Consider the following 24,198-nt stretch of genomic DNA (forward strand, 5'->3'; position numbering starts at 1 on the left):
TTCCATATCACACCGCCACTTCTTTGTTGACATGTTTTTCTAAATCTCCCTATCAAACACACTAGCAACTCTAAACCTGTCTCTCAATTCTTCACACTTTCTAAGCGAAAGGTGCCTATCTAACTGGCAGTAGTAAACCAAGATACCCACAACCAATCAAAAAGGAAGTACTAAATAAGGCTGTTGTCTAAAGGAAAGTGTGAAGGAGGGGGTTCTTGCTTGCCAGCCTATTGGCCCGTGGATAAATTGACTTCCATAAACAGAAAGATTGGATTTCCTTGGCCATTGGGGAATGCAATATATACCATCTTATAATTCCATCTGCTGCTGTACCCACTAGCCAGTCTCACCCATCCCTCTGCCAAAATCTGTCGCTCTCCTCTTCCTACTTAGCTCTTAGGTAAGAACTGCTATTCTTTCAGCCTGCTCTGCTGGTGAATTGGTTGGATTTATTCATTTAGTCGTTTTCTGTTTCCTAGTTTTAAATCCGTTGGTGCTGGTTTATGTTCGTTTTATATTTGGGGTTTTGGACTTAATGATTCTGTTTGGACCTGGAGGTTTTTGCGGCGTTGCTTTCTTGAATTCTGTCGGAGTGGTTGTTTCAAGCAGATGTATTGCCCAAATGTTTATGATTACAGCATGTTTTCATTGAAGTACCTTGCAAACATTTGTGAAAGAGATATCCAGCACTTTCTACATTACAGTAAGTTGTGTCTCAGTTGTTCTAGATTTAGATGGTGTTTATGGGGCCGTTTGACATTGCAAATATCAACACCATGTCCATTTCTGAGGTAAACAGGTAAACAAGAGGCAATCCAACCAATATTGCGGAGATATAGGTGGGCTATGTTCATACAGTCACCTGCCTTGATATGCGGTCCGACAAAGTGTTGAAACGTGACACCTTTAACTGATGGATTGCGGTGTAATACCCCCAGTGTGTATCTTGGTGTCAACACAAACTATTTTGATGTAACTAATACTTTAAAGATGAAGGCTCGGCTGGAGTATCTCAAACTTGAGGATGGTTATGTTGATGGTGGGGATGGGAAGGCGTGTACTGTGGTAAAGCAGCTACGTCAGGTTGATGAATTGGGTTTGCATAATAAAGGAGATCATAGAGGGTTATACTACGTTATCACAGAGGTGATATCAGTTAAGACTTTTGTCCTGCCATTGTAATGTGATACAGTGATTGTCAGCTTTCTGAACATGTCTTTGTGTGCTGAATGAAGTCACTGCATTTGTATATCAGTGTTTAATCAAGTGTGAAGTTAACTTCAAGTATTGAAGGCTGCATGTTGATATTCCATGGTTTTATGTATCTGCAATGATACCAACACTCATGTCACTGAAATGGTTTTTTATCACATGCGTTGATACATTTTAGTATGCAATACCCTCAAATAATGTATTTCTAAAGATGTGTACATATCCAAAGTACAACAAGAAGAGTTCCCTTTTGGTCAGGGGTGTAACGTCTGCTTCCAAATCACACCCTCAAACACGTAGATCCCCTGAACGCAGCTCACTTTCCAGCACACTTTCCAGCTCACACTCTCAAACACCTGGATCCCCTGAACGCAGCTCATTCTCCAGATCCCAATCACCTGAATTCTAATCACCTGTTCACACACCTGTCATTATGTCATTATCATTATCACACACTATTTAGTTCAGTTCTTTGCACCCCGTCACTGTGAGATATTGTTTGTTTTGTGACACATGTCTTTCAGCGCTCTGGGTTGCCCATGATGCACGCCTCCCGTGTATGATGAGTTTTTGCCTGCCTCATTAACGATGCCTTTTGCCTATTCCCTGCCTGTACTTTAGCTGGATATCCTGTTCTCTACCCATTGCCTGATCTCCCGGACTACGTTACTAGCCTTTTCCCTGCCTGTACTGTTGCCCTTTTGGACCCCCTGTGTATGACATTCTGCCTGTCCCTGGACCCAGTTACCTGCATCCTCCTGTGGTCCTTTGCAAAAAACACTTGCTTTGCACTGCGGTTTAAACCAGCTCTCTGTCTCCCCTCGTGTTCATTACAAGGAGAACACAGATCTACTTTTTATGTTTATTTTGAGGAATTAGATATGTTTTTCACTGATATCAATGTCACTGACCATCTTTGAAAGCTGTTTCCTTTCAAACTTCCCCAGCTGATAAGCCTCTTTGATTTTTACTGAGGATAGTCACTGTCCATGGCACCATCTGCCAAAGAAGAAGAGTCAAAGCCACATCTAATCCTTTACGAAAGCACTGGGATTATCAAATTCACAATACATGTTTATAGGAGATTTCGGTTTAGCAGATTTATCCAGGGGCTTTTATTGTGGTATTTATTGTGGTATCAGTTCTGACCATAGGTGTTTAAACACCAACTCAAAGTAGTTATGTTAAGTCTTGAAGCACTGGAGTGGTCTCATTGGTCTGTTGCAGGCAGGGGAGCCTTTATTTCAGATGGTGTGTAACGTCTCTGCCATCCCAGGGATGTTCTAGAGGGTAAGGTGGGCATCAACAGAGGTGGTATCAGGTTGTTGATAATCTCCCAGCCTTCCATTACGGCACTTCTCATGGATAACAGCTGGCTCTCATATATTTATCCTAATTTAGACCCTGCTTCTTTTTTCCAGGGCCAAATGGCCCTCACTTGCATTGGTAGGCTATAGTGTTTCCCCTTAGCGGATCACTTATGGCAGAATCTACTGTATAGGGACATTCCTAGGTGACTCAACTTGGCATGACTTCTGCACGGTCCTCCTTAAGAGATTCCGGGAGAGGTTAATTGGTACATCTGTTTATGTTAGGTGAACACAGTCATGTGTAATTATTTTTGGTATGTGGTATCCTCCCACGTTCCATCAACGTTAATCTGAACAGGAATGGAAAACACAAACTATTTGATAGTTCGATACTCATACTCTCATTAGAATATGTCAAAAGTTAAGACCTTTAACCATTATAGTTACGTCACATAATGTAACGACTCTCGTCGTTGGTTGAAGGAGAGGAGGACCAAATCGCAGCGTGGTATGTATCCATATCTATTTGAATACTTTTTTAAAGACGAACAAAACGAAACCCAACGACGCTACAGTCCTGAACTTGAGAATATATAAAACACAAATAACGCACGAACAGGAACAATCACCCACAAACAAACAGTGAGAACAGCCTACCTTAATATGGTTCCCAATCAGAGACAACGTAAAACACCTGCCTCTGATTGAGAACCATATCAGGCCAATTAGACAACCCTAAACCAATGAAACACATAACATAGAATATACCCACCCAGCTCACGTCCTGACCAACTAAACAAAGACTAAACAAAGGAAATAAGGTCAGGAACGTGACACATAATTTGACATAATGGTGAAATGTATTCTTATTTTTTTCCACTGTAAAACAAAACCAGGTAGTTTATAACAAAAAGTTGCCAAGTAAATCCTAACCTAATTCATGATACAAACAAGATTTGAAATGTCCCACTTTCAAATACAAAAATTTGAAACATTTCTGCAGCAATGGGAAAAAAAGCAGGTAATTTCTCATTGGCAAGTAATTGTACTAAATGAGTTGGAAATGTATATGAAATAATTTGGGGTGGGCACCAATATCAATAATTCGATATAATATTGGTATCGATATGAGATAGGCATATCGTAATAAAATACAATGTTATTTGTCACATACGCTGAATAAAACAGGTGTAGACCTTACAGGGAAATGCTTACTTACAAGCCCTTAACCAACAACGCAGTTTTAAGAAAAATAAGTGTTGAGAAAGAATTTACTAAACAAACTGAAGTAAACAAATAAATAAATACAAATAAAAAAATAAAATAAATGAAAATAGAAAAACAACAATTAAAGAGCAACAATAAAGTAACAATAGCGAGGCTATATACATGCGGTACCAGTACAGAGTCAATGTGCGGGGGCACAGGTTAGTCAAGGTAATTGAGACAATATGTACTGTACATGTAGGTACAGTGGAGTTAGTGACTATGCATAGATAATAAACAGAGTAGCAGGAGCATAAAAATGGGGAGGGGTGGGGGGGCAATGCAAATAGTCTGGGTTGCTATTTGGTTAGCTGTTCAGGAGTCTTATGGCTTGGGGTTAGAAGCTGTTAAGAAGCCTTTTGGACCTAGACTTGGCGCTCTGGTACCGCTTGCCGTGAGGTAGCAAAGAGAACAGTCTATGACTAGGGTGGCTGGAGTCTTTGACAATTTTTAGGGCCTTCCTCTGATATCGCCTGGTATAGAGGTCCTGGATGGCAGGAAGCTTGGCCGTACGCACTACCCTCTGTAGTGCCTTGCGGTCAGAGGACGAGCAGTTGCCATACTAGGCAGTGATGAAACCAGTCAGGATGCTCTCGAGGGTGCAGCTTTTTTAAGATCTGAAGACCCATGCCAAATCTTTTCAGTCTCCTGAGGGTGAGTAGGCATTGTCGTGCCCTCTGCATGACTGTCTTGGTGTGTCTGGACCATGACAGTTTGTTTGGGATGTGGACAACCAGGAACTTGAAGCTCTCAACCTGTTCCACTACAGCCCCGTCAATGAGAATGTGGGCATGCTTGGCCCTCCGTTTCCTGTAGTCCACAATCAGCTCCTTTGTCTTGATCATGTTGAGGGAGAGGTTGTTATCCTGGCACCACACTGTCAGGTCTCTGACCTCCCTATACGCGGTCTCATCGTTGTCGGTTATCAGGCCTACCACTGTTGTGTTGTCGGCAAATTTATTGATGGTGTTGGAGTCGTGCTTGGCCTTGCAGTCATGAGTGAACAGGGAGTACAGGAGGGGACTGAGCACGCACCCCTGAGTGGCCCTCGTGTTGAGGATCAGCGTGGCAGACGCGATGTTACCTACCCTTACCATTTGGGGCGACCCGTCAGGAAGTGCAGTTGCAGAGGGAGGTGTTAAGTCCGAGGGTCCTTAGCTTAGTGATGAGCGCTGAGTTTTGAACGCTGAGCTGTAGTCAATGAAAAACATTCTCACGTAGGTGTTCCTTTTGTCCAGGGGGGAAAGGGCAGTGTGGAGTGCAATAGAGATTGCATCATCTGTGGATCCGTTGGGGCGGTATGCAAATTGGAGTGGGTCTAGGGTTTCTGGGATAATGGTGTTGATGTGAGCCATGACCAGTCGTTCAAAGTACTTCATGGCTACAGATGTGAGTGCTAAGGGTCGGTAGTCATTTAGGCAGGTTACCTTTGTGTTCTTGGGCACAGGGACTATTGTGGTCTGTCTGAAACATGTTGGTATTACAGTCTTGGTCAGGTTGAAAATGTCAGTGAAGACACTTGTCAGTTGGTCTGTGCATGCTACGACTACACGTCCTGGTAATCCGTCTGGCCCTGCGGCCTTGTGAATGTTGACCTGTTTAAAGTTCTTACTCACATTGGCTTCGGAGAGTGTGATCACACAGTTGTCTGGAACAGCTGGTGTTCTCATGCATGCTTCAGTGTTGCTTGCCTCAAAGCGCACATTTAGCTTGTCTGGTACTCTTGTGTCATTGGGCAGCTCGCGGTTGTGCTTCCATTTGTTGTCCATAATAGTTTGCAAGCCCTGCCACATCCGACGAGCATCAGAGCCGGTGTAGTAGGATTCAATCCTAGTCCTGTATTGACGCTTTGCTTGTTTGATAGTTCGTCGGAGGGCATAGCTGGGTTTCTTTTAAGCATCCGGATTAGTGTTCCATTCCTTGAAAGTGGCAGCTCTAACCTTTAGCTCAGTGCAGATGTTGCCTGTAATCCATGGCTTCTGGTTGGGGTACTGGCGAGTCACTCGTACTTCCAGCTTTAGTGTTTTCTTGTAAGCCGGAATCAGGAGGATAGAGTTATGGTCCGATTTGCCAAATGGAGGGCGAGGGAGAGCTTTGTACGCACATCTATGTGTGGAGTAAAGGTGGTCTAGGCTTTTTTATTTTCCTGTGGTTGCACGGATTTAAGTTTCCCTGCATTAAACGTCCCCGGCCACTAGGAGCGCCACCTATGGATGATAATTGTGTTGTTTGCTTGTGGCCTTATACATCTTGTAGAGTGTGGTCTTAGTGCCAGCATCGGTTTGTGGTGGTAAATAGACAGCTACGAAAAATAGAGACGAAAACTCTCTTGGTAAATAGTGTGGTCTACAGCTTATCATGAGATACTCTACCTCAGAAGAGCAAAACCTTGAGATTTCATTAATATTAGATTTCGTGCACCAGCGCTTACTGACAAATAGACACAGACTGCCACCCCTTGTCTTACCGGAGGCAGCTGTTCTATCTTGCTGATGCACAGAAAACCCAGCCAGATGTATGCTGTTCATGTCGTCTTTCAGCCACGACTCGGTGAAACCTAAGATATTACAGTTTTTAATGTCCCGTTGGTAGGATAGTCTGATCGGTGCTCATCCAGTTTATTATCAAATGATTGCACGTTGGCTAATAGGGCTGATGGTAGAGGTGTGTTACCCACTCGCCGTCAAATTCTTACAAGGCACCCCGACCTATGAGCCCTATATCTCCATCTCTTCTTCATGCAAATGACAGGGATTTGGTTCTTGTCCAGTGTCTGAAGTCTATCCTTCGCGTCCGACTCGTTAATGAAAAATCTTTGCCCAGGTGAGTATTCGCTCTTCTGATATCCGGAAGCTCTTTTCAGTCATATGAGACAGTGGCAGAAACATTATGCACAAAATAAGGTCTAAATAACGTGAGAAAACACACACAATAGCACAATTGGTTAGGAGCCCATAAAATGGCAGCCATCTCCTCCGGCGGCATTATATAACACATCGATTTATCCATGCTGTTAATCTACAGTACAATATACTGTACGTACATGACTGTTCCTGTAGGCACAAAACTCTTTCACAGACCTTCTTACAGGCTATCAACTTGCTTGCTGATGAACTTCTCATTGTATTGAAACTGGTTAGGTAGGTTAAGGCCTCAAAAACGTTCCCATCTGGCACAATGCGCAATCAACAAATAGCTCTCTGGACTTCACAAAGCCTTTGAAGTGAGCAGAAAATTAACACCATTGCGATGCAGTGAGGTCAGTGGCCAGGTAAGCACAAGCTATTATCAAAGACAGATTTACTCACAAACCTTGATGAAGTCTAAGTTCACCAAACAACAGATAGCTCCAACAACCAGTGACATAGGCTATTAAACGAAATTGACAAACAATTTCCACCAAATGTACTATAAATATCAATGTACCCAAGATACACAATTGATAGCCTCCGATGGCGGCATATTTAAATTTCATCCGACAAAATGACACACTTCTCAAAACAGTTCAGCCATAGACCGATGTAGCATCCAGTTACAACTGATAGCTGGCACTGAAATACCAACATATGAACACATTTCATCTGAATAATTCAACGCAAACTCCAAAGCCTTTTACCATGGATCTACATTTCTTCCAATGTCCATGGCTATTCCGTGCCACTAGTTTGAAGTAGACTAGCTGGCTAGCTAGCTAATCAGATACATGGCTTTAAGATCACAGACATCAACAATATAACACAACATCAATGATACATATACAGTGCCTTCAGAAACTATTCACACCCCTTGACTTTTTCCACACTTTGTGTTACAGCCGAAATGTAAAATGTATTAAAACCTCTCTGGGATAGGTGGGACATTAACCTGGCCAAAATACAGTGAAAATGCAGAGCGCCAAATTCAAATAAATTACTATAAAAATTAAACTTTCATGAAATCACACATGCAATACACCAAATTAAAGCTACACTTGTTGTGAATCCAGCTAACATGTCAGATTTCAAAAATACTTTACGGCGAAAGCAAACGATGCTATTATCTGAGGATAGCACCCCAGCAAACAAACACAGACAATCATTTTTCAACCCACCAGGCGCGACACAAAACACAGAAATACAGATATAATTCATGCCTTACCTTTGACGAGCTTCGTCTGTTGGCACTCCAATATGTCCCATAACCATCACAAATGGTCCTTTTGTTCGATTAATTCTGTCAATATGTATCCAAAATGTCCATTTATTTGGCGAGTTTGATCCAGAAAAACACCGGTTCCAAGTCGCGCAACATGACTACATAATATCTTATAAGTTACCTGTAAGCTTTGTCCAAACATTTCAAACTACTTTCCTAATACAACAGTAGGTATTTTTTAACATAAATAATCAATAAAATTTAAGACGGGATATACTGTGTTCAATACCGGAGGAAAACAAAGTGTAGCGAGCTTTCAGGTCACGCGCCTCTAACAAAGAKTACACTTCYCTCTACCCTCGTTCTGAACAGTGCTACTTCTTCATTTCTCAAAGGAAAAACCTCAACCAATTTCTAAAGACTGTTGACATCCAGTGGAAGCGATAGGAACTGCAAGAAAGTCGCTTAGAATTCTGGATTCCCATTGAAAAGAGTGACTTAAAAAGACAAATCAGAATGGTTTGTCCTCTGGGTTTCGCCTGCCAAATAAGTTCTATTATACTCACAGACATGATTCAAACAGTTTTAGAAACTTCAGAGTGTTTTCTAATAATATGCATACCTTAGCTTCTGGGCCTGAGTAGCAGGCAGGTTACTTTGGACACGCTTTTCATCCGGACGTCAAAATACCGCCCCCTATCTCAAAGAAGTTTTAAATTGAGATTTTTGTTTACTGGCCTACACACAATATCAAACTGGAATTATGAAGTGCCTTGAGTCAATAAGTATTCAACCCCTTTGTTATGGCAAGCCTAAATAAGTTCACGAGTAAAAATGTGCTTGAGTTGCATGGACTCACTCTGTGTGCAATAGCGTTTTACATGGTTTTTGAATGACTACCTCATCTCTGTACCCAACACATACAATTATCTGTAAGGTCGCTCAATCGAGCAGTGAATTTCAACCACAGATTCAACCACAAAGACCAGGAGGTTTTCCGATGACTCGCAAAGAAGGGCACCTATTGGTAGATGAGTAAATATAAAAAAATCTGACATTGAATATCCCTTTGAGCAAGATGAAGTTATTAATTACACATTGGATGATGTGTCCATATACCCAGTTACTACAAAGATACAGGAGTTTAGTTGTCAGAAAGGAAGGAAACCGCTTAGGGATTTAGGGAGGCCATGAGGATAGATCAACAACATTGTAGTGAAAAGAAGGAAGCCTGTACATAATATAAATATTCCAAAACAAGGCACTTTAAAGTAATATTGATTACAAAGTGTTATGTTTGGGGCAAATCCAATACAACACATTACTGAGTACCACTCTCCATATTTTCAAGCATAGTGGTGGCTGCATCATGTTATGGGTGTGCTTGTAATCATTAAGGACTGTGGGGTTTTTCAGGATTAAAAAAAAAATGGAATGGAGCTAAGCACAGGAAAAATCCTATAGGAAAACCTGGTTCAGTGTGTTTTCCACCAGACACTGGGAGATGAATTTACCTTTCAGCAGGACAAATTACAGTCTTGGCGTAAATCTCCTTGAAAATCTATGGCAAGACCTGAAAATGGTTGTCTAGCAATGATCAACAACCAATTTGACAGAGCTTGAAACATTTTGAAAAGAATAATAGGCAAATGTTGCACAATCCAGGTATGAAAAACACTTACAGACTTACCCAGAAAGATTCAAATCTGTAATCACTGCCAAAGGTGTTTCTACAAAATATTGACTCAGGTGTGTGAATACTTACAGTACCTACTCATTCAAGGGATTCTAATTTTTTTTAAACTATTTTCTACATTGTAGAAGAATAGCGAAGACATCAACACTATGAAATAACACATATGGAATCATGTAGTAACCAAAAAAGTGTTAAACAAATCAAAATATATGTTACATTTGAGATTCTTCAAAGTAGCCACCATTTGCCTTGATGACAGCTTTGCATACTCTTGGCATTCTCTCATCCAGCTTTATGAGGAATGCTTTTCCACCAGTCTTATTAAGAAGGAAAGAAATTCCACAAATTAACTTTCAGCCATGCACACCTGTTAATTGAAATGAATTCCAGGTGACTTAAATAAAGGTTTAATAAAAAAATAAAAAAAGACTACCTCATGAAGCTGGTTGAGAGAATGGCAAGAGTGTGCAAAGGCAAACAGTGGCTACTTTGAAGATTCTCAAATATAAAATATATTTTGATTTATTGAACACTTTTTTGGTTACTACATGATTCCAAATGTGTTATTTCATAGTTTTGGTGTCTGAACTAGTGTTCTACTATGTAGAACATAGTAAAAACATAGAAAAACCCTTGAATGAGTAGGTGTGTCCATACCTTTGACTGGTACTGTATGTAAATGAGATATTTCAGTATTTCATTTTCAATATATTTGCAAACATTTCTAAAAGCATCTTTTCACTTTGTCATAATTTTTTTAATACAAGCTAGCTACACTAGCTAGCTGGCTGCTAGTGTAGTTTGAAAACAACGATCAAAACAAGTAATCCATAGTAGCTATAACACTCGCATACATATTTTTAACAACATAGCAAACACAACATATCACTTTATTTAGCAAAATATAGCTATCTCTTACCTTTTCAGCCATCTGGTTTTGAATCTCTTAGCTAGCTAGCAAGTAAACTCCATTCCTTATGTGCACAAAGTAAAAGTAAATGTCCAAGATGTGTAAAAGTCTGGGTAACAAGTTTTAATTGGTATTGACATTTCAGACAAATGGACAGTCCAGTGCTCACTCTGTTCACCTGCCAACAGCTAGCAGTGAAGGAGATGGTGTCATGGTGGTTGCCTCTGAGCAGCTTACCCCAGGGCAAAACCCAGACAACATGTTGATGCAATATGCATCTCAAAATATGTAATCGTCTCGATTTAAGCTACTACAAGCAAGGCAAAGCAGTGATGCCCATGCTGACCCTGTCTATTAACAGTGACTGGAGTCAGATAAGATCTAGCGTCAAGGATTCTAATGGATTTGAATGGATGGATAGAAAGGCATGAACACCCTGGTGCATTTTCTTAGGTTCTGATGCAGTTTTAGACAATTTTGAGATTTTGAGCATAAAATCACCAGAATCATTGAGAAAATACATTGGATAGCAAAACATTTTTTTCATAACAGCTTTTTTTATTTGATTATCACATGGGTACGCCCTGCCTACCCTGAACGCATGTCACTATTGCAATGTTATTTATAAATCTGATATGATATAATTTCAAAAACTGCAACTTACAGTGCATTCGGAAAGTATTCAGACCACTTGACTATTTACACATTTTGTCACGTTACAGCCTTATTCTAATGGATTAAATAATTTACACACAATAATCAATCTGCACACAATACCCAATAATGACAAAGCGAAAAAAGTTTTTTAGAAGAAAAAAACCCTGAAATGCCTTATTTACATAAGTATTCAGACCCTTTGCTATGAGACACGAAATTGAGCTCAGGTGCATCCTGTTTCCATTGATCATCCTTGAGATTTTTTTCTACAACTTGATTGGAGTCCACCTGTGGTAAAGTCAATTGATTGGACATGATTTGATAAGGCACACATGTGTCTATATAAGGTCCCACAGTTGACAGTCCACGTCAGAGCAAAAACCAAACCATGAGGTCGAAGGAATTGTCCGTAGAGCTCCGAGACAGGATTGTGTGGAGGCACAGATCTGGGGAAGGGTACCAAAAAATGTCTGCAGCATTGAAGGTCCCTAAGAAAACAGTTGCCTCCATCAATCTTAAATCGAAGAAGTTTGGAACCACCAAGACTGAGCTGGCCGCCCAGCCAAACTGAGCAATCGTGGGAGAAGGGCCTTGGTCAGGGAGGTGACCAAGAACCTGATGGTCACTTTGAAAGAGCTCCAGAGTTCCTCTGTGGAGATGGGAGAACAGTCCAGAAGGACAACTATCTCTGCAGCACTCCACTAATCAGGCCTTTATGGTAGAGTGGCCAAATGGAAGCCACTCCTCAGCAAAAGATACATGACAGCCCGCTTGGAGTTTGCCAAAAGGCACCTAAAGGACTCTCAGACCAGGATAAACAAGATTCTCTGGTCTGATGAAACCAAGATTAAACTCTTTGGCCTGAATGCCAAGCGTCACGTCTGGAGGAAACCTGACACCATCCCTATGGTGAAGCATGGTGGTGGCAGCATCATGCTATGGGGATGTTTTTCAGCAGCAGGGACTGGGAGACTAGTCAGGATCGAGGGAAAGATGAACGGAGCAAAGTACAGAGAGATCCTTGATGAAAACTTGCTCCGTAGTGCTCAGGACCTCAGACTGGGGCGAAGGTTCACCTTCCAACAGGACAACAACCCTAAGCACACCGCCCAGACAATGCAGGAGTGGTTTAGGGAGTGGCCAAGCTGAGCCCGTAATTGAACCCGTTTGAACATCTCTGGAGAAACCTAAAAATAGCTGTGCAGTGACGCTCCCCAGCCAACCTGACAAAGCTTGAGAGGATCTGCAAAGATGAATGGGAGGAAGTCCCCAAATACAGCTGTGCCAAGCTTGTAGAATCATACCCAAGAAGACTTAAAGGCTGTAATCGCTGCCAAAGGTTGAATAAAGTACTGAGTAAAGGGTCTGAATACTATTGTAAATGTGATATTTCTGTTTAAATTTCTTATGAATTTGCATAATATTCTTAACATGTTTTTGCTTTGTCATTATGAGATATTGTGTGTAGATTGATGAGTGGGAAAAAATATTTAATCCATTTTTAAATAATGCTGTAACCTAACAAAATGTGGAAAATCAAGGGGTCTGAATACTTTCCAAAGGCACTGTATATCAATACAGATTTTCCATATCAGTGCCCATCACTATAAATAATTGACCTCTCTTTTTTCACAGGGTGTGAAATTAAAGAAACGCCAAGATGTCGGAGTGAGTAACTTAGAACGAACATTGATTATGATCAAACATTTATTATGACGTAAATGACCCAGTCCAACTTTTCCCTTAACCTTTTTTTTTAAATCAAACAATATATTATACCTCCACAGGAAAAAGATGTCTTCGAGTCGGAGGCATTACCTGAAGGTAAACATTTTCAAATATCTGATGTTAATCGTTGTTTTATTATATATATTTTTTACTGCAGTAGCAACCATGGGAACATTCTTTGAGTTGGGGGTGCTGGTGGGGGGAGGGGGGGAGAGTGAAAAAAACTCCTTTATCAATAAATTGCATTTGCGTATAGTGGTATACAGTTGAGGCGTTTTTCGGGTCTGAAAAAAAGGCCTTTTAAAAACTAATTCCATGCAATTCTACGTCATTTACATGATAGAAGACATTACCAGAATATTTTTTTATGTTTTTAATATTTCTTTTATACTCTGACCGTGACAAACTGAGAGCAATAAAAACGACCTGGTCTAAAATTCAAACAATAGCTCTGGCCAATGAAGAGACCCTAGGCTAGTAAACAAACTTTCCAGTGGCACTGACTCACCCAATGGTGAAGAAGAAGCCTAGGCTACTCACCGGTGATGTTTGATGCGCTCGTGCCTATAGCCTGACAGTGGCAACCAACCATAGAAATAGAAGTTCCCCTTCAAGTCAGGACTGACAGCCATTGCTAGCTCACCCATGAGTTTAACCGTCAAATTTCCAGGGTTAGAGGTTCCAAAACCCTTCTATGGATTATATGTCTATGGCCACAACGTAACAATCTGTTCCATATTAGGTGTGCATGCTGCCCAAATTGCGGCCTTCCCGTCTGTAAATGCTTGTGATAAAACTTAATCCACAGTTATTTTTAGAAGCATTTGATCTTCTGTGGCGAAATTATGCTCTCTGGTGTAGTATTTTATTTATGTCTGTACAGACAGGAGTAATATAAATGTAAAAAAAAGAAAATTATACAATTTTGCCCAAATTATTTCAATTAATCAGGGAGTGCTGCAGCACCTCCAGCACCCCTACTTCCTTCGGCTATGTCAGCAACCATAAATACAATGGTTATACTGGAGAACACAAGAATATCATATCTTACGGTTAAGTTTTACACGAAAGCCTGTTTACAAAAAAGGTCTACTTGATTCTGGTCGGGCTAGGCTTTTCATAAGTGTAACCTGCATGCTTTCCATTGTCTCCAGAGCTTGATGCTCTCCGTTGCTAAAGGCTTACTGGAAGAAGAGGCAAAGGAGAATGAGCAGGAGAGAATAAGATGGATGGAGGAGAACTGCCCTCCCCTGTCCCTACCAGGGGGTACTCAACAGTTAATGGTAAACCAAACAACTAATCAAATAATTACATGATATTCCTCAAGCAAGGGGGGTGGCCGATGTCATCACATCAGACAAACTCCTTGAATGCCCTACTCATTGAAGTTTGCAGTTGTGTAAAGAAAATGTACTTGGGATATAGTTTTCAACAGGAAAGATTAAAAAATATCTGGAGTGCATCTTTAATGTGGTATTTCACTCCACAATCAAAGTTTGGTCTGTCCCTAAATCTATTTGGAGGGGGGGGGGGGGGGGGTGGATGTGCCTTTGTATAAAGATGATTACAACATTTGTTGCTGTATTCAAACGTGTTGAATAACGTTTTCACTATTATATAATAAAAATAATAAGAATATTAGTAGTTGTATTAGTATTATCATTATGATGCTGATTATTAATGTCTGATATTTGTTGATATCACCTCAGGAGTTCTTGAAAGAGTTACACCATAAGATTGACGTGATAGATGAGGAGAGATATGACCTGGAGAGCAAAGTGAACAAAGCCACTAAGGAGGTATATCAAATTCACTTTCCCTCACACCTCCTAAAACTTGAAATCCATTCCATCAGTAGCAACAATGTGGTGACAGTTGTTGTTCTCTTCTTCCATTGACCAGATTGAAGATTTGAACATTAAAGTTATTGACTTGAAGGGCAAGTTCAAGAAGCCAACTTTGAGGAAAGTGCGTATGTCTGCTGATGCTATGCTCCAGGCTCTGCTGGGCTCCAAGCACAAGGTGTCCATGGATCTGAGAGCCAACTTGAAACAAGTGAAGAAGGAGGTGAAAGAAGAGGTGTGTAACTGTTCAATAACATAACACTATATTGTAGAGTTGTCTCATCGACTAACTTTGTTCTGGTGCACTTATTTTGAGTCACTGATCATTTAGACAAATCACAATTTCGGAAGTCTTTCGAATTTCAGAAGGGGAGGGGACATTTGGACCATAGACTTGCCGAAAATTGTCTGAGAGTTTCCGTTTAGAGGGGTGGAGACTTAACTTGTCTCATTAGCACATTTTCTAACACGACTCCCCCTCAATCGAGCATCTGACGCGATTACACAAGATTTTAGTTCTGGGTGTCCAAGGTGACCCATTGGGAGACATTGTTATTGTCAAACCTGAGGCCTTGTTATTATGTTCTATTGTAAGAGGTTGGTCTTACTGAAATGTGTTCATAGATAAGCTCAGCAGAGGGTGCCTATGTTAATAAGACTGATTGATTTTATATAGAGTTGCCCCAAACCCCTAATACAGGGTAAGATATATTTTTATCCCCCTACTGTAAGTAGGATTGGGAGAAGGGTCAAGGCTCATCTACAGTAGATCTGTGGTTAGGGATCATGTGACATGACAAACAAGCCGCCTTCTTTGCCTTCACCACTCTATTATCTCAAGGTTTCATGGACACCATTTAGTGAATTCTAAACCCTGAACCTTTGACTATGTTGCTATTGCAGGATAAGGAACTGCGTCATGTTGGAGACTGGCGTCAGAACATTGAAGACAAGTCTGGCATGGATGGCAGGAAGAAGATGTTTGAGTCCGAGAGTTAAATTAGTCCACATATTTTCCCTGTATAGATCCCGATAAGCCAAAGTTATTTGTTCGACCGAATGGGAAAACATTTGTGTGAGCATCTTTAATGGCTCATGCTAGCAATGGCTGATAAGCAACACATAGCTCAGAGTTTGTCATATTTATCACCATGTTATAATTTGCACCAGTGTATGTTTCTGTAAAACAAAAGTACATTTACATTTTATTAGTGGAACAGAAAAGTATTAATACATTATTTTCAGATTGCCAAAGACACACAAAAGATACACGTCAAATAACACTATTTGACGTCACAAAATATTTTAATTTGACACTTCAAAAAACACAAGTCTATTATAGAATGTTGTGTGCACTGAATTTGCATGCGCAATCCATTGAAGTCAAGAGCCACCACTATGGTCAGTAGCACTGTCAAAGCTGTAAAAAAAACTCTGCAAACAGGCACACACACCGCACACGATGTGATTACAATACAGCGTTTGTAATAAGCCAAAGTTATTTGTTCGACCGAATGGGAAAACGTTTGTGTGATCATCTTTAATGGCTGATGGTAGCAATGGAACAGTGGGACAGAAACTTATTAATAAATGCTTTTCAGTTGGCCACAATTTCTTGTCCCTGTGTGATCAAGTCTATGTTTTGTTTATGACTTGTCTCTGTCTTGTCTACACTCTAAGACATGCTGGTTTAAAAACAACCCAATATGGATTATTTGGTAACCCAGTGCTGGGTGAATATAAAACAGAACCCACGTTGGGTTATTTTGATCCAGCCAGTTGGGTTGCGTGTATAACCCAACATGTTGGGTTGTTAAGATTTCCCAAACACGGGTTCATTTAACCATCAGTTGGGTATTATTTACTTTCATGACGGGTTGACCTAGCAGCTTGTTCTTTTTATATTAATCCTCAGGTTATTTTCAGGAGGCGTGGCTTAGTAGTGGCATGGCTTTCAGACCTTATTGGCCACCCATGAGAGTACATGTAATTCCTGTTCGTCATGTTAAGTTTACATACTGCACATAACATTTTTCTTTGTGTGCATTTGACACGATGTGATTACAATACCGCGTTTTTAATAAGCCAAAGTTATTTGTTTCACTGAATGGGAAAACGTTTGAGTGAACATTTGACATAAGATCAGGATTAAAAGATCAGGATTAAACTATCAGGATAAAAAATGTTAGCTAGTTAGTCCAACATTCTCTCCGACCATAAGGTTCCTGACATGCAACCATCCCACAGGCAGAGAAGAAAGGATGGTGATCCTGTTGCTTCGAGAGACCCTGCTGCTTTTGCCTGCCAGCCAGCCACATCCCAAGCAGTTGCACCTGATTCATCCTAGCAATTCAAAAACCAGAATAATAATCAAGCATTATGTCAACATTGATGACAGTTTAGAAACTGGAGGTAGGCCATCTCCCTACTACATTGACTCTGGTTTTCAGTATGACAAAGTCAGTCACAAATATCTTTGATGTTATTAGCAACTTTTGAGGTAGCTAGCTAGCAAGCTTTAGCTTGGTACTTAGCTACTGTAGCTAGAACAATGCAACCAGCCTGAAAACAATGACCAGAGAAGCTGCAATCATTTTCAAAATTGTTAGCAATTATTTAGAAATCAACGTGACTAAGTACTAGCTAGGCAGCCACTTGTCCTACTATTGAAAATAACAAACTAAACAAGCTAGCCAGCTAGGCAGGCCTCTTGCCCCAAGCTAATATTTATAAGCAGCTACATTCAGTAGCTATCTTCATCTGGCTCGTGTGGCTTGACCGCATCGGGTCCGACATTCATCAACCAAATACGGAAACTGTTATATAAATTACGTTTTTTTAGATGATGACACATAGCTAGTGAAACAGATGTCATTTTGCTTTGTTTTTGGCAGAGAACATTGTTTGCATCCATCAGCTAGCTAACTTCTTTTCTAAACAGCACTGTCCCAGAGCCTGGGGAAGTGTGTGAGACTAGGAAAACAATTATAGCTCAATAATCACTCAAAACCCACCCAAAAGGCCTGAAAACCAGCCCCAGTTTTATTTTCATGGAAAGAGAGTAGTTGCCACATTTATACAGTAAACCCTTTTCCATAACTTTATTGAACCAATTAAGAAGGAATATCGATGTAACTTCTAATGATGTTAGAAGCTAAATTTTGTTTTCATCAAAATAAAAATATTGCAAACTATGACATGAAGTAATACACCATTTTGAATATGTTGCAAGAGAAAATATAATTTGCCCTTGTTCAACTCGCCAGATAATTTCCCATCAATGGATGTCGATTTAACTAATTTGACTGCTATGATTAAGCAAAATGATATAGCACGGCTTTCAGCTAATCAGCATTCAGGGCTTGAACGCAGTTTATAATCATGAATAAATCCCTTTTGAGAATTTGCATAGCTACAGATAAATTCGATAGGAGAGTTTGAGTGATGAAAGTTGGACAGAGGATCTCAAAATCTCTGAGCAGGAAACACTTGGCAAACTATAAAAAATTCTAATGTTAGGCTATCTTCGGTCACGTCTACCGCCGCTCCCCCTCTCTGGCGCTTGACATCGCCGGAGACAGTTGAGGCTCTGTTCCTATTGTGGCCAGGAGGGGCTTCAGCGGTGTCCGGTGCGCCCTAACCTGGGGTCCACTAGAGCAGAGAGGCGGCCTCATGACCTTCCGTATAGAGTATTCCAGTATCATTGTTTTCTCCCAAACCCTTTATGGTTCCTATTTCACTGGCTGGCTGTCCCTCAAGTGTTGTCTCTACAGTTATCGTGGACTCTGGTGCCGCTGAGAACTTCATCGACCAGGCCCTAGCCTCCTCCCTGAACTTAGCCTCGTACCCGCTCTCCTTTTCTTTTCCTTTCCTAGTCCTAGATACGTGGCCTTTGGGATCCAGGACTATTATCCACATCACAGCACCACTCACCCTCACCATGCACCAGGAAAGTCTTCCCTTCTTCATCACCACTGCACCCGAACACAAGGCCATCACTAGCACATTAGAGGCTGCTGCCCTATATACATAGACTTGAAATCACTGGCCACTTTAATAATGGAACACTAGTCACTTGAATAAATTTGACATATTTTGCGTTACTCATATCATATGTATATACTGTATTCTATCCTATTCTACTGTGTCTTAGTCTATGCCGCTCTGACACTGCTCGCCCAAATATTTATGTATTCTTAATTCCATTCCTTTACTTTAGATTAATGCACCTCATCACTAGGCACATCTGGACTTCACCACTTCACTGATTACTTCACTTTTACAGTTAAGTCGGAAGTTTACATACAGTCATTAAAAATAGTTTTTCAAACACTCCACAAATTTCTTGCTAACAAACTATAGTTTTGGCAAGTCGGTTAGGACATCTACTTTGTGCATGACACAAGTAATTTTTCCAACAATTTTTTACAGACAGATTATTTCACTTAAAATTCACTGTATCACAATTCCAGTGGGTCAGAAGTTTACATACACTACGTTGACTGTGCATTTAAACAACTTGGGGAAATGATGTCATGGCTTTAGAAGCTTCTGATAGGCTAATTGACATCATTTGAGTCAATTGGAGGTGTACCTGTGGATGTATTTCAAGGCCTACCTTCAAACTCAGTGCCTCTTTGCTTGACATCATGGGGGGAAAAAAAAAAAATGTAGACCTGTAGAACCTAACAATACATACATACATACATACAGGGCACATGTGTAAAAGAGACTTAGGTCTCAATATGACTTCCTTCTTAAAATAAATATCAAAATGTCACTTTTTCATATGGCAGTGGTTCCACACATTGCCGTGATGCAAGTTGTGTGGGAAAAATATTATTTGTATTTTATTCTGTCATTTTTCATTATTTTCTAAGCCTACGATAAAATAGCCTATGTGTATTGACTGTGATCAAGGTAGCCTAAGTGTGTCTTGTCTGTTTAATTAACAAAATAACTACTGATATCATGTGCATGGCGCCACCATTTAACATATAGGCTGCACAGACCAGTAACATAATTCAATTCAAAATATGTCATTCTATTCTTTTGAAAATACATTTTTATAATGTTTCTTAGGACTTGCCAAAAACAAATTAATAATGGATTTATTTGTGATAGAATATATTCAATGTATTTATTAAAATAGAAGTCCACCCACATCAGCCCACCTCAACTCCCACTACTAAACTTGCCGGCATGTGCACAAAGATATAAGTCTTATCCTGCCAAAAATGTGGTTAAAATGGGACTGTATGAATTGGGCTCTAAAAAACATGGCTTTTTTTTTTTTTTTTTTTTTACAGGCAACTGTCACGCCCTGACCAAAGTTTGCTTTGTATGTGTCTATGTTTTGTTTGGTCAGGGTGTGATGTGAGTGGGCATTCTATGTTGTATGTCTAGTTTGTCTATTTCTATGTGTTTGGCCTGATATGGTTCTCAATCAGAGGCAGGTTTCTGTCGTTGTCTCTGATTGGGAGCCATATTTAGGTAGCCTGTTTTGTATTGTGGGTTGTGGGTGATTGTTCCTGTTTCTTTATGTATGTCACCATAAGGGACTGTTTCGTCTTTGTTCGTTTGTTGGTTTATTGTTTTTGTTCTTTGTTTAAGTATTCTTATTAAAATGAATACTCACCACGCTGCATCTTGGTCCTCCTCTCTTTCACCCGACGAAGAACGTTACAGCAACACACAGTAAGGTGAGTTTGTAAAGGCTACATACAGTGGGGCAAAAAAGTATTTAGTCAGCCACCAATTGTGCAAGTCCTCCCACTTAAAAAGATGAGAGAGGCCTGTAATTTTCATCATAGGTACACTTCAACTAGACAGACAAAATGAGATTTTTTTTCTCCAGAAAATCACATTGTAGGATTTCTAATGAATTTATTTGCAAATTATGGTGGAAAATAAGTATTTGGTCAATAACAAAAGTTTATCTCAATACTTTGTTATATACCCTTTGTTGGCAATGACAGAGGTCAAACGTTTTCTGTAAGTCTTCACAAGGTTTTCACACACTGTTGCTGGTATTTTGGCCCATTCCTCCATGCAGATCTCCTCTAGAGCAATGATGTTTTGGGCTGTTGCTGGGCAACACGGACTTTCAACTCCCTCCAAAGATTTTCTATGGGGTTGAGATCTGGAGACTGGCTAGGCCACTCCAGGACCTTGAAATGCTTCTTACGAAGCCACTCCTTCGTTGCCGGGCGGTGTTTGGGATCATTGTCATGCTGAAAGACCCAGCCACGTTTCATCTTCAATGCCCTTGCTGATGGAAGGAGTTTTCACTCAAAATCTCACAATACATGGCCCCATTCATTCATTCCTTTACACGGATCAGTCGTCCTGTCCCTTTGCAGAAAAACAGCCCCAAAGCATGATGTTTCCACCCCTATGCTTCACAGTAGGTATGGTGTTCTTTGGATGCAACTCAGCATTCTTTGTCCTCCAAACACGACGAGTTGAGTTTTTACCAAAAAGTTATATTTTGGTTTCATCTGACCATATGACATTCTCCCAATCTTCTTCTGGATCATCCAAATGCTCTCTAGCAAACTTCAGACGGGCCTGGACATGTACTGGCTTAAGCAGGGGACACGTCTGGCACTGCAGATTTGAGTCCCTGGCGGTGTAGTGTGTTACTGATGGTAGGCTGTTACTTTTGGTCCCAGCTCTCTGCAGGTCATTCACTAGGTCCCCCGTGTGGTTCTGGGATTTTTGCTCACCGTTCTTGTGATCCTTTTGACCACACGGGGTGAGATCTTGCGTGGAGCCCCAGATCGGGGAGATTATCAGTGGTCTTGTATGTCTTCCATTTCCTAATAATTGCTCCCACAGTTGATTTATTCAAAACAAGCTGGCTTACCTATTGCAGATGCAGTCTTCCCAGCCTGGTGCAGGTCTACAATTTTGTTTCTGGTGTCCTTTGACAGCTCTTTGGTCTTGGCCATAGTGGAGTTTGGAGGTGTGACTGTTTGAGGTTGTGGACAGGTGTCTTTTATTTACTTGAAATTTAAACAAGTTCAAACAGGTGCCATTAATACAGGTAACGAGTGGAGGACAGAGGAGCCTCTTGAAGAAGTTACAGGTCTGTGAGAGCCAGAAATCTTGCTTGTTTGTAGATGACCAAATACTTATTTCCCACCATAATTTGCAAATAAATTCATAAAAAATCCTACAATGTGATTTTCTGGATTTTTTTTTCTCATTTTGTCTGTCATAGTTGAAGTGTACCTATGATGAAAATTACAGGCCTCATCTTTTTAAGTGGGAGAACTTGCACAATTGGTGGCTGACTAAATACTTTTTTGCCCCACTTTATGTAGGCTATTACATTATCAGCCACTGTTGTTATTTTGGATGTGCGTAAACAAATGTCAATGTGGGCTACAGTATATGTCATGGAAGGAGAAATGCGATAATCCGTTGACATTTGTATTTAGAAACATTTAAGTTATTTTCCAAAAATTGCTTGTTTTCCGTTTACTTTGATTAAAAAACAAGCCCTTAGTAGGCTACCCTTACCCTACTATAACGAAAGCTGGTTCAACAGTAATGCTTCTCGTGTCTTTTGTATCCTGGCCATGCATTAGCCAAGTAGCTTGTCCATAACATGTTTCTAAATGGTCTACTCCTAAGGCTTTTGCCGACATGCTTTTGCATTATTCACATAGGCCTACCTGCAGTGCTTACTCCATTTGGCTTGTATCCATCCCCATTTCCAAAGAGTGCCTCTTGTCCAGTTAAGAAAGACGCACTACTCCAAACATAGGCAATTCAAATTTGTCAGTCCTACAATCTAAAAATTAAGGGTTCAACGAGGGTTCTTCAAAGATCCTTAAAGTTCTTTGAAGAACCTTAGGGTTCTTGGCACTGAAAATTGCCCCCAAAAGGTTCTTTCAAGAACACTATAGGAGACAGGGTTCATTGAGGAACCTCCTTAGTTAGTGTTTTCTTTTGCAGGAACCTAACTGCCCAAGAGAAACATTTGGATTTAAATTTGAAAGGACAGCAGGTGTAGTCACTTAACTGAAAAATGTAAAGATCTCAATTTAAGATAAGGTTTGTCGGTTGTATGATCTAAATTGATATTGATTTATGATGATATAACATCTATCTTTTCATATTTGTACCAATCTTTCTAAAGCAGAAAATGGACACAATTCAATGGATATCAATCAACAGAGGTAAGAATATGTAGGCTATAAGAATATGTTGAAGTCTAGCTGTATTGGGTGCAGATGACTGAACTGCTCACTTTTGTGTCTGTGTCTGCAGGTATACAGACGAGGAGGCATACAAAGGCATTTGTAGCTGGGGATTTTAACAAGTCTAATCTGAAAACAAGGCTTCCTAAATTTTATCTTCCGCGACGCATACAAAGCCCGCCCTCGCCCTCCTTTCGGCAAATCTGACCACGACTCCATTTAGTTGCTCCCAGCCTATAGACAGAAACTAAAACAGGAAACGCCCGTGCTCAGGTCTGTTAAATGCTGGTCCGACCAATCTGATTCCACGCTTCAAGATTGCTTCAATCACTTGGACTGGGATATGTTCCGGATAGCATCGGACAACAATATTGATGTATACGCTGATTCGGTGAGCGAGTTTATTAGCAAGTGCATCGGTGATGTTGTACCCACGGTGACTATTAAAACTTTCACCAACCAGAAACCGTGGACTGATGGCAGCATTCACGCAAAACTGAAAGCGCGAACCACTGCTTTTAATCATGGCAAGGTGACCGGAAACATGACCGAATACAAACAGTGTAGCTATTCTCTCCGCAAGGCAATCAAACAAGCTAAGCGTCGGTATAGAGACAAAATAGAGTCGCAATTCAACGGCTCACACACGAGACGTATGTTGCAAGGTCTACAGTCAATCACGGATTACAAAAAGAAAACCACCCTCGTCGCGGACACCAATGTCTTGCTCTCAGACAAACTAAACAACTTCTTTGCTCGCTTTGAGGACAATACCGTGCCACTGACATCAATCCCTATCCAAGTCTGCTGTTCCCACATGCTTCAAGAGAGCCGCCATTGTTCCTGTTCCCAAGAAAGCTAAGGTAACTGAACTAAACGACTATCGCCCCGTAGCACTCACTTCCGTCATCATGAAGTGCTTTGAGAGACTAGTCAAGGATCATATCACCTCCACCCTACCTGACACCCTAGACCCACTCCAATTCGCTTACCGCCCCAATAGGTCCACAGACGACGCAATCGCAATCACACTGCACTCTGCCCTAACCCATCTGGACAAGAGGAATACCTATGTAAGAATGCTGTTCATCGATTACAGCTCAGCATTTAAAACCATAGTACCCTCCAAACTCGTCATTAAGCTCGAGACCCTGGGTCTCGACCCCGCCCTGTGCAACTGGGTCTTGGACTTTCTGACGGGACGTCCCCAGGTGGTGAGGGTAGGAAACAA

At 40.7% G+C, this 24,198-nt stretch overlaps 1 protein-coding gene across 1 annotated transcript; it reads left to right on the forward strand.

Moving 5' to 3' along the window:
- Positions 1-310: 310 nt before the first annotated feature.
- On the forward strand, positions 311-16,368 carry LOC111962185 (troponin I, fast skeletal muscle-like). Its single transcript, XM_023985066.2, has 7 exons — positions 311-400; positions 12,821-12,853; positions 12,973-13,009; positions 14,068-14,196; positions 14,623-14,712; positions 14,816-14,992; positions 15,661-16,368. The coding sequence occupies exons 2-7, from the start codon at positions 12,846-12,848 to the stop codon at positions 15,754-15,756; spliced, it is 537 nt and encodes a 178-aa protein (XP_023840834.1). The 5' UTR covers positions 311-400; positions 12,821-12,845; the 3' UTR covers positions 15,757-16,368.
- The last annotated feature ends 7,830 nt before the right edge of the window (positions 16,369-24,198 follow it).

Source organism: Salvelinus sp. IW2-2015, linkage group LG4q.1:29 (genome assembly GCF_002910315.2).
Source record: "Salvelinus sp. IW2-2015 linkage group LG4q.1:29, ASM291031v2, whole genome shotgun sequence".
Taxonomy (NCBI): domain Eukaryota; kingdom Metazoa; phylum Chordata; class Actinopteri; order Salmoniformes; family Salmonidae; genus Salvelinus; species Salvelinus sp. IW2-2015.